Source organism: Leopardus geoffroyi, chromosome C3 (assembly GCF_018350155.1).
Source record: "Leopardus geoffroyi isolate Oge1 chromosome C3, O.geoffroyi_Oge1_pat1.0, whole genome shotgun sequence".
In the NCBI taxonomy this organism is placed as follows: domain Eukaryota; kingdom Metazoa; phylum Chordata; class Mammalia; order Carnivora; family Felidae; genus Leopardus; species Leopardus geoffroyi.
Window position 1 is genome coordinate 3,806,147 of NC_059338.1, and position 11,354 is coordinate 3,817,500.

An 11,354-nucleotide genomic window follows, 5' to 3' on the forward strand; every position below is an offset into this window, starting at 1 on the left:
TCAGTTGAGCGTCCGACTTCAGCTCAGGTCATGATCTCACGGTTCCTGGGTTCGAGCCCCACATCAGGCTCTGTGCTGACAGCTCAGAGCCTGGAGCCTGCTTCGGATTCTGTCTCTCTCTCTCTCTCTCTCTCTGTCCCTCCCCTGCTCATGCTCTGTCTCTCAAAAAGGAATAAACATTAAAAATTTTTTTTAAAAAATAAACAAAATCAAATAGTCCAGGCGAGAGGTAATGCACCCTGCTCTCATGAACATTAAATAGCCTTACAAAAAGTCTAGTTGGCCCTTCTCCCTAACAGGTAGATGCTGGCCTGATTTCCATTGCAGCTGGTTTTCGTGGCAGGCGTAGTTACGTTAGAAGTGATTTTTTATTTGGAATGATTTCCTTCCTGTTGGCTCTTTGATGTGGCTTAGGAGGTGTGCGGTGTGTGGAGTGGAGTTATATGCCTGCCCAAAATTCAGTGACAAATAGTTAGGCGCAAGGTGGTTCTGGAGAGACTCTTGGTCTGAGGAACTGTCAGGATCAAGCACTGAGAGAGGCAGAGAAGGGGGAGAAGGAGAGGGATGTGAGCAGGGGTATTTTCTGGCATCTGGGCACTTGGCATCTAATGAGAAACAGATGTCACCGTGAAACAAAACAGAAACAAAGCAGAAGTGGAGATGACCAGCCCGCCAACCTCACGTTAGGGATCAGGGCCAGAAAAAAATGGGAGAGCAGCGTGATGAATTATTGAGACAAGGGCTCCTGAGAGTGTCTTTGTATTTTTCTTTTTAATTCGCTATGAAGAACAGGAGTGGAGAATAGTTGGAAAGAAAGGTACACATTTTAAAGCTAAACACAGAGAGGCAGAGAGTGAGGGGGAGAACCAAGGAATTAAAGACGTGAGCCCCCAGCAAGTATTTCTGGAGAACTCATTTGTGTGTCGCTTTGTGTTTTCTTTGCATCCGCTGAAGATGTTTACAAAAGATGTATTGAGGGGCACCTCGGTGGCTCAATTGGTTGTGCGTCCGACTTTGGCTCAGGTCATGATCTCGCGGTTCGTGAGTTCGAGCCCCACGTCGGGCTCTGTGCTGACAGCGCGGAGCCTGGAACCTGCTTCGGATTCCGTGTCTCCCTCTTTCTGCCCCTCCCCGACTCGCACTTTGTCCATCTCTCCCTCAAAAATAAAGAAACGTTGCAAAAAAAATTTTTTAAAAGATGCACTGAGGGGTCCCAAAGCCAAGATTACAGATATTTCTAGCAGGTTAGAGATCTCTACAGCTGAGAGATATTTCTAACTATCCTGTCTAGGGTCCCAGAGTCAACTTAGGTAACTTGATCACGGAAGGAAGCGGAGCTGTTTCCGGTGTGCGATCGCCACGCCAATTTCAGGAGTTTCTCTGTCTCTTTTCTTCCCCTGGCAGATGACGGAGTTGGTGACCAGTGGGAATTTGACTACGGTGACTGAGTTCCTCTTCTCTGTGTTCCCACATCTGCCTGAAGGTGGCGTCCTGTTCTTCATTCTTCTGCTTCTCACCTACGGATTTATCGTAACTGGGAACCTAATGATATTCATCGTTGTCCGGCTGGACAGGGCCCTGCACACCCCCATGTATTTCTTCATCAGCGTCCTCTCTTTCCTGGAGATCTGGTACACCACGACCACCATCCCCAAGATGCTCTCCAGCCTGATCAGTGAGCACAAGACCATCTCTGTGGCTGGCTGCCTCCTACAGATGTATTTCTTCCACTCCCTGGGCATCACAGAAGGCTGCATCCTGACGGCCATGGCCATTGACAGGTACGTCGCCATCTGCAGGCCTCTCCGCTACGCGACCATCATGACTCCCAGGCTGTGCACCCAGCTGGCCGCTGGGTCCTGCGTCTGTGGCTTCCTCCTTGTGCTTCCCGAGATCGTGTGGATTGCCACCCTGCCCTTCTGTGGCTCCAACCAGGTCCGGCAGATATTCTGCGACTTTACGCCCGTGCTGAACTTGGCCTGCACGGACACGTCCCTGGCAGTCATTGTGGACGCCATCCATGCAGGGGAGATTGTGGCCTCCTTCCTGGCCATCGCCCTATCCTACATCCGGATCATCGTGGTGATTCTGGGGATGCCCTCAGCCGAGGGCCGCCGCAAGGCCTTTTCTACCTGCGCTGCCCACCTGGCTGTGTTCTTGCTGTTTTTCGGCAGTGTCGCTGTCATGTACCTGCGATTCTCAGCCACCTACTCCGTATTTTGGGACACAGCAATTGCTATCACTTTTGTCATCCTTGCCCCCTTCCTGAACCCCATTATCTACAGCCTCAGAAACAAGGACATGAAAGATGCTATCGGAAGGCTTTTCTGCCGTCGGAGGAGGGCTGCTGGGGTCGGGGATAGATCTAGAGGCTGATAGATAGATCAAGATAGATAGATCTTGACTTGTTCGTGAGTATGTTCTGTTTCTATTGGCACAACTACTCACTCTGTTATTACAAACAAGAACAGAAAACTGCTGTGTCCAGGGCATTGGTGGCGATGTCACAGCCTGTTCCCATCCGTGCCCCTGCCGTGTTTGTGGTCTCCGAGGCAGCCCAAATAGACTCTGCGGCAGCACAGCACAGGCTAGCTTCCTCTTCGCCCCTCCAGCTGGGCTCCTGGCCTTCTCCTCTGTGGCCCCACATGCAGATGAGGCCAGACAGCAGGACAGAAGAGACACAAAAGACCCTGTGGTTCCGAAAATTGCCACCATCAACTCACCCCCAGCCCTCTCTCCATTCGCGAATCCCCCTGACGCTCAGCACCCCACATTGACAAACCATTTCCCGACACTAAAATCGTCTCCATTTTCAGCTTATTTAACCCACAAACTCGATTCGACATCCGTGCACTGATCACATACACCAGGCATGATGGAATTCGAGGCTCATTGGAGTGACATAAAAATGAATAGGGGCGGGACCCCTGGGTGGCTCAGTGCGTTAAGCATCGACTTCAGCTCAGGTCATGATCTCAGGTTCGAGCCCCTCGTCGGGCTCTGTGCTGACAGCTTGGAGCTGGAGCCTGCTTCGGATTCTGTGTCTCCCTCTCTCCCTGCCCCTCCGCTGCTCGTGCTCTGACTCTCTCTGTCCCTCAGCAACAAATAAATGTTAAATTTTTTTTTTAATGAATTGTGGCAATAGTCTACTTCTCTAGCAATTTCCCATTTGAAATACCTTCACATGTATGAATCCTCTTTAAATTTAAAATGTCCTAAAGTAATTAGGTCAGAAATCACCATTATTTACATGTTGGAATGGAAGCCTAGAGAAATTTACTGACTTGCCTGACGTCACACAGGTACTCAGTGACAGAGCGGGTCTTGACCTCAGGGCTCTACTTTGTGCTACGTCCCTAGTAAATGCTCGGTTTGGATCCGTTTGATCCATTTGGCGTTCAAGAAATGAAATTACTTTCCCCCAAAGTTTCAGGAAACGTACCAGTCTCTGATGAGTCATAGGAGTCATTGACTCTGCTCTCCATGAGCGTCCAGCCCTCACTCTGGTCACAGTGGCCTCCCAGAAACACTATCGTTCAGACCAGATTTTACACCTTGTTCTGCCACTAAACAGTACTGCGTCTGTAAAGCCTTTGGTTGGATCAGATCAGCGGTTTCCCAAACCAATGGATCATTGGAACTTAGGATTTAGCAAATCTGAAAGTGAAGCCCATGCATCTGCATTTCCGAAGAGCTGACCCAAAAATTCTGAGGGCGGGTTGGGGTTGAAAGCAGCTGCATGAGATGATGGCTAAGATCGCCTCCAGCCCTGGGGCCCTTTGGTATTTAGAAGAGCTAACGTGTTTTAATAACACCTGAGCTTGCGGTAAGTACCTTACATGTACTGTCCCTTTTATCCTCACGACAATCCTATAGAAGCAATATCAACCCTGAGTTTTCCAAAGGAGAAAAGTGAAGCACAGAATTTCAGTAACTGGTCTGGGTGTCCCGGGTTAATGATGAGGAAATCAGGACAGAAACCCAATGACTCGAGCGCCCGCAGCGAGGGCCGATCACCGTGCTCTGGGGTCCCTTTCATACAGTTTGCCTCCAAGACAGATCGCTAAACCCAGGAAGAAATCCGGAGGAAATGTGGCCTTTCGGTGAGGCAGTGTGATCGCTAATTAGTTTGCAGGACGTGCTAGAGGGTTTGCTTCTCCAGATTTCAAGATTGATTTCTTAACAACTAGTTGCCTGGCAATTCTATGTCAGGGACTGTGTCAGGGGCAGTGGATTCACTGTCACACCGGCAGCTTGGCCTTGGAGGCCTCAGAGCCTAATAATTCATTAGTTGCTCTTAATAAGAATGCCACTAGCCATCCAATTTGCCAGCTTCCTTGGCATGAGATGCGGTGGCCTCTGTGCCTTCATTGCTCCCAGCCATTTTGTTTTATTTCCTTCAGACCTTCCAAAATGTGCTATTTGTGTTCCAACTCTCTTTGAATGCGCACCCCTTTTGGTCCTTTCCTCTCTCAACTCTGTGCCTTGATTTTTTTCTTTTCACAAGAACATCCCAACCTTTGCGATCAAGGCTCGGGAGTGATTCTTTTTTTTGCCACTGTTGTTCCCTGTGTCTCCACGTTACTCCAACTTGCTGGAATGTTCAAGAAAGATTCCTCACGCTGCTGTTGCTACCACTGGTTTCAGGACCACTGTGAGCCCTGGTTTTGACATGACTCGCTTTCTGTCTTTCTGCTTTTCTGTGGTTTCCTGTTCGCCCCACACAAACAAGATGTTTGGATGAAAGGCCCACAGACCACAAGGAGAAGATTTCCTTCTGAACACCACACTTCAGCACAGGGTTCTGCCGACTGCCTGTCTACTAGCCGAACTCTGTTCTTGACTTGTGGACCCACTGATCGACATGCCGGGCTGGCTGACAGGACAGCCAGATGGATGCAAAGGTAGATGTAAGAGGCAGATGTAGGGGCAAAGGCAACAAAGAGAAGAGCCTTGATGGTGATGACAGACGGTCCCCACATCTGCCCAAGGCAGCAAAAGGAGAAGAAATACGGGAGGGAGGGTCTATCATCTGTGGGGAGGCAGGAGCCAAAGGATCCAGGCTAAGCTAATAATTCCATGTTCTCAGTTGCTTTGTTTCCTTGACCGCTTCCTAGTCCCAGCCCCGGTCCAGTACGGGAGCATCTCTTACACATAATTACAGCCTTGCTTTTTGTTTAAGTTCATCAGTTTTAGAGAATATTTTCCCCACTTGTTCTGAACTTGAAGCTGCCTTGGGAGACATCCAGCTATCTCTGGATAGAGGAGCAGGAACTCCTCCTCAGCATATCTGAAAAAAAGGTAATCTAGGCTCCATTTGAACACTCTGTCAAGACAGTCTCCTACCAAGTTAGGTAGTTATCAGATAACCCCTCCTTACTGGACTGAATTGAAGGTGGTCACTAAGACGGAGGGCTCTGAGGTCATACTGTCTAAACATGAATCTGGCTTTTGTACTTTTTCCAACGGTACAACTTGGAGAACTAACAAAGGTGTCCTGAGCCTCGGTGTCCCTATCTGTCATTTAGGAGCTTTGAGGACTTTAAAGATCAAAGGCCACAAGGTGTATAAAATGCTGAGCACAGTGGCTATAATATTCGTCAAATACTGCTTATTATTTAATGCTTTTGTTACTCTTACTATCGTCCTGAGCTGAAAATCACTTCCAGGGCCCTCGTGTTGTATCACTCCAGGGGATGCCATTCAGTCTTTCCTTTTTGCTTTCCGGGATCTCGGTAGCAGAGGCTGGATCACCTCTATTTCACAAAGTAGGTGTCACAGGGCCCAGAATTACAATGGCTGTATGATTTTTGGCCCAGAACAAAAGTGCACCTGGCACTTGTAGATGACAGAGTCCTGTTTCGGATGTGTGATGCTTCCCTGCGTTGGAAATTTATTATCTCTCAGAAGCCACGGTTCTTTTTATTTTGGAACTGGAAAATGATCAGTCTTATAACTAAATCCCGTCACACAAGAGTCAGACGTTCTCAGGGCATGGGCTGAAACACTGCTCCTCTGGGTCTAGGACAGGAGATTCTCATCCCAGTTGAAATTTCCTCCCCTCAAACAGGGACTGAAAACACCAGGGAACAAAGCAGCAAGCCTGTCTAAGACACGTGTGCTGGCCTTGCAAACCCTTGGTTTGGGTCAGTTTAACCAGTGATATCCCTCCATTCATGTATATTTTTCCTTTTTAAAAATAAATGTTTTTAATTGTTTGTTTTGCTACACTAGACTGCCTTCCATGTGTCTTATATCTTTGGACTAATCGACTCCCATGTTGGGTAAAGTAAAAAGTAAAATAATCATGGAAACAGTTATTTTGTTGTTTTTCTCTCCCTTAAATAGTCTCTTCCCCTCCCCCTCGTCCACCTAAAATCATATGTTCGGAGAAAGCAGTCATTAAGGCATCTATATTTCAGCAGAGAATTTCTTTTTAACGTTTATTTATTTTTGAGACAGGGAGAGACAGAGCATGAATGGGGGAGGGTCAGAGAGAGAGGGAGACACAGAATCGGAAACAGGCTCCAGGCCCTGAGCTGTCAGCACAGAGCCCGACGCGGGGCTCGAACTCACGGACCGTGAGATCATGACCTGAGCCGAAGTCGGCCACTTAACCGACTGAGCCACCCAGGTGCCCCATCAACAGAGAATTTCTTTATGAGTTGCATGAACTTGATAAATACTTCATATGTATGTGTTTCCTCTTTAAGTTTAATATATACGACCTAGCTATCTATTTATCTATATACACACATACACATGGAACATATATATATGTATATAACTTTATATGTAACATGTATATAACTTGTATATTATTTTTATGTATGAAATGTATGTAATACGCAACTAAAGCTTAATTACATATAATGTGGTATATATTTATACGGTACAATATGCATATTTAAGTGTAAGTTTGATTTTTCCATATCCCCACTTATTATTTGCTGGACACAATTATTTTTAATTCTTTCAGAGAAATGTCAGCAAGTGTTAGTGTCTTCCCCTATTTTTGGCAGCTTTTTACATGCTTCGAAGCTATGTTGTTAAATGCAACCGCGTGAGAATGTTACGTCTGGAATGAAATTTTCCTTATAATACGTTAGGGTTTCCCTCTATATTGCTGCTAACACTTCCTTCTCATAGATTCTATCTTGTTATTATACTGCTACGCCAAACATTTTCTCTTTCTTTCCACACTTTGCATGTCTGTATGTTTAGACAGATCTCTTATAAGCAGCAACTAGCTTAATTAAAAAGACCTCTTATGAGAGTCTTTGTAGTATAATAAGCACACTTAGCCATTTACATGTTTTGTGATTTAAATAGGCTTGAAAGTGTTTCTCCCAAAATACTTGTGTTTCCTGTTTTTTTCATTCATTTCCAATTTGTTTTTCTTCCTTTCCTTTTCTAATTGGATGGATAAAATTTTCTGTATTTTTCCCTACAAACTTTTTTCGCTGCTAGTTTGAAAACACGGATAGTCCTCTTTTAATGATCACTCTATTTCTTTGTTTTTTAAAGTTTTATTACGCAATATTTGTAAACATTCATGAAAGTGTAGAAAATATTAAACCCATAGGTTTCAAAGTTTAATCATACAAAATATTTTGTCATTTCCACTTCGTCTATTTTTTTAATAATTTATTTTATTATATTTGTAAATGTTTATTTCTTTTTTAATTTTTATTTTTTTAACGTTTATTTATTATTGAGAGACAGACCTTGAGCAGGGGAGAGGCAGAGAGCGAGGGAGACACATAATCCGAAGCAGGCTCCAGGCTCTGAGAGCTGTCAGCACAGAGCCCAAAGCGGGGCTCGAACTCACAAACCGCAAGATCATGACCTGAGCTGAAGTCAGACGCTTAACCGACTGAGCCAACAGGTGCACCAGTGTTTATTTCTTTATTTTGAGAGAGAGAAAGCACACATGAGTGGGAGGGGCAGAGAGAGAGGGAGACAGAGAATCCCAAGCAGGCTCTAAGCTGTCAGCGCAGAGCCCAACGCAGGGCTTAATCCCATGAACCACAGGATCATGACCTGAGCCACATTCAAGAGCCGGCCGCTTAACTGAGCCACCCAGGTGCCCCTTTTTAAAAATATTTTAAAATAAATTCCAGGGGAGGCAAGAGTCCAGGGCCAGATGGCTTCCCAGGGGAATTCTACCAAACATTTGAGGAACATTTAACCCCTATTCTCTTGAAGCTGCTCCAAAAAATAGAAATGGAAGGAAAACTTCCAAACTCTTTCTTGAAGCCAGCATTACCTTGATTCCAAAACCAGACAGAGACCCCACTAAAAAGAACCATAGACCAGTTTCCCTGATGGACATGGATGCAAAAATCCTCAACAAGATATTAGCCAACCGGATCCAACAATACATTAAAAAAATTATTCACCACGACCAAGTGGGATTTATACCTGGGATGGAGGGCTCGTTCAATATCTGCAAAACAATTAACATGATTCATCACATCAATAAAAGAAAGGACAAGAACCATATGATCCTCTCGATAGATGCAGAGAAAGCATTTGACAAAATACAGCATCCTGTGTTGATAAAAACCCTCAAGAAAGTAGGGAAAGAAGGAGCACACCTCGAGATCATAAAAGCCATATATGAACAACCCAACGCTAATATCATCTACAACGGAGAAAAACTGAGAGCTTCCCCCCCAAGGTCAGGAACAAGACAGGGATGAATAACTCTTGCCACTGTTATTCAACATAGTATTGAAGTCTTAGCCTCTGCAATCAGACAGCACAAAGAAATAAAAGGCATCCAAATCAGCCAGGAGGAAGTCAAACTTTCATTCTTCGCAGATGACATGATACTCTATATGGAAAACCCAAAAGATTCCACCAAAAAACTGCTAGAATTGACTCATGAATTCAGCAAAGTTGCAGGATATAAAATCAATGCACAGAAATCGGTTGCATTCCTATACACCAACAATGAAGCAACAGAAAGAGAAATCAAAGAATCGATCCCATGTACAGTTGCACAAAAAAACCATAAAATACCTAGGAATAAATCTAACCAAAGAGGTGACAAATCTATACACTGAAAACTATAGACAGCTTATGAAAGAAACTGAACAAGACACAAAAAAATGGAAAAAGATTCCATGCTCCTGGATAGGAAGAGCAAATATTGTTAAAATGTCGATACTACCCAAAGCAATCTACATATTCAAAGCAATCCCTATCAAAGTAACACCAGCATTCTTCACAGAGCTAGAACAAATAATCCTAAAATTTGTATGGAACCAGAAAAGACCCTGAATAGCCAAAGCAATCTTGAAAAAGAAAACCAAAGCAGGAGGCATCACAATCCCAGACTTCAAGCTATACTACAAAGCTGTAATCATCAAGACAGTATGGTACCGGCACAAGAACAGACACTCAGATCAATGGAACAGAACACAGAACCCAGGAATGGACCCACAAATGTATGGCCAACTCACCTTTGACACAGCAGGAAAGAATATCCAATGGAATAAAGACAGTCTCTTCAGCAAGTGGTGCTGGGAAAACTGGATGGCGACATGCAGAAGAATGAATCTGGACCACTTTCTTACACCATACACAAAAATAAACTCAAAGTGGATGAAGGACCTCAATGTAAGACAGGAAGCCATCAAAATACTAGAGGAGAAAGCAGGCAAAAACCTCTCTGACTTCGGCCACAGCAATTTCTTATTCAACACGTCTCTGGAGGCAAGGGAAACAAAAGCAAAGATGAACTACTGGGACCTCATCAAGATAAAAAGCTTCTGCACAGTGAAGGAAACAATCAGCAAAACTAAAAGGCAACCGACAGAATGGGAGAAGATACTTGCAAATGACATATCAGATAAAGGGTTAGTAGCCAAAATCTATAAAGAACTTATCAAACTCAACACCCAAAAAAACAAATAATCCAGTGAAGAAATGGGTGAAAGACATGAATAGACACTTCTCCAAGGAAGACATCCAGATAGCCAACCGACACATGAAAAAATGCTCAACATCACTCATCATCAGGAAAATACAAATCAAAACCACAAACAGATACCACCTTACACCTGTCAGAATGGCTAACATTAACAACTCAGGCAACAACAGATGTTGGCAAGGATGCGGAGAAAGAGGATCTCCTTTGCACTGCTGGTGGAAATGCAAGCTGGTGCAGCCACTCTGGAAAACAGTATGGAGGTTCCTCAAAAAACTAAAAGTAGAACTTTCCTACGACCCAGCAATTGCACTGCTAGGCATTTATCCATGGGATACAGGTGTGCTGTTTCGAAGGGACACATGCACCCCCATGTTTATAGCAGCCCTATCGACAGTAGCCAAAGGATGGAAAGAGCCCAAATGTCCATGGATGGATGAATGGATAAAGAAGATGTGATACACACACACACACACACACACACACACACACACACACACAATGGAGTATTACTCGGCAATCAAAAAGAATGAAATCTTGCCATTTGCAACTACGTGGATGGAACTGGAGGATATTATGCTAATTGAAATTAGTCAGAGAAAGAAAAAAATCATATGACTTCACTGATATGATGACTTTAAGAGACGAAATAGATGGACATAAGGGAAGGGAAACAAAAATAATATAAAAACAGGGAGGGGGACACAACAGAAGGGACTCTTGAATATGGAGAACAAACAGTGTTGCTGGAGAGGTTGTGGGGGCGGGTAGGCTAAATGGGTCAGGGGCATTAAGGAATCTACTCCTGAAATCATTGTTTCACTATATGCTAACTAATTTGGATGTAAATTTTAAAAAATAAAAAATAAAATTTAAAAAATAAAATAAATTCCAAAGATGTTTACATTTCCCCCTAAACACATTTTCTTCACTAATCACCGTACCATTGCCTCATTCTAAAAATTCAACAATTTCTCAGTATCACCTGGTATCTAGTCCATAAGCAAGTGTCTTCACCTGCCCCATAAACGTCCTTTCACGTTTGGTTTATTTGAACCAAGATTCACGTTACTTTGGTTGTTGTCTCTTTTAATTTAGAATAGTTCTCTCATGTTCACTCATGAGAGTGAACCCCTTCCCCTTTCCACACGTCATCTCTCTCTCTCTCTGTCTGTCTCCCTAAGTCTAAAGATCATGTTTAAAGGCTTCTGCCCTGTGGAGACATCTAGAATGAAGTCCATCCTGTCAACAAGCTGCTGGACAGGTTGGCTGTGTTCTGGTGAGACTGTGTTCATTCACCTGTTAAGCCCAGAGCATCCCAGAAAACCCCAAACAGTGCACCTCAGTCGGTTTTAAAGCAAATATTCATCAGGTGAGCTTAACTTCAGCCCCATTTTTTAAAACAGGTTTATTGAGA

At 44.2% G+C, this 11,354-nt stretch overlaps 1 protein-coding gene across 1 annotated transcript; it reads left to right on the plus strand.

Annotated features, from left to right (window-relative positions):
• Nucleotides 1–1,389: 1,389 nt before the first annotated feature.
• On the plus strand, nucleotides 1,390–2,785 carry LOC123585528 (olfactory receptor 6K6). Its single transcript, XM_045453793.1, has one exon. It carries the CDS (start codon nucleotides 1,405–1,407, stop codon nucleotides 2,374–2,376), a length of 972 nt encoding a protein of 323 aa, XP_045309749.1. The 5' UTR covers nucleotides 1,390–1,404; the 3' UTR covers nucleotides 2,377–2,785.
• Nucleotides 2,786–11,354: the final 8,569 nt, after the last annotated feature.

Coding starts and splice junctions, on each gene's coding strand:
- LOC123585528 (XM_045453793.1), top strand. CDS start 1,405: ATGACGGAGTTGGTGACCAGTGGGAATTTGACTACGGTGACTGAGTTC.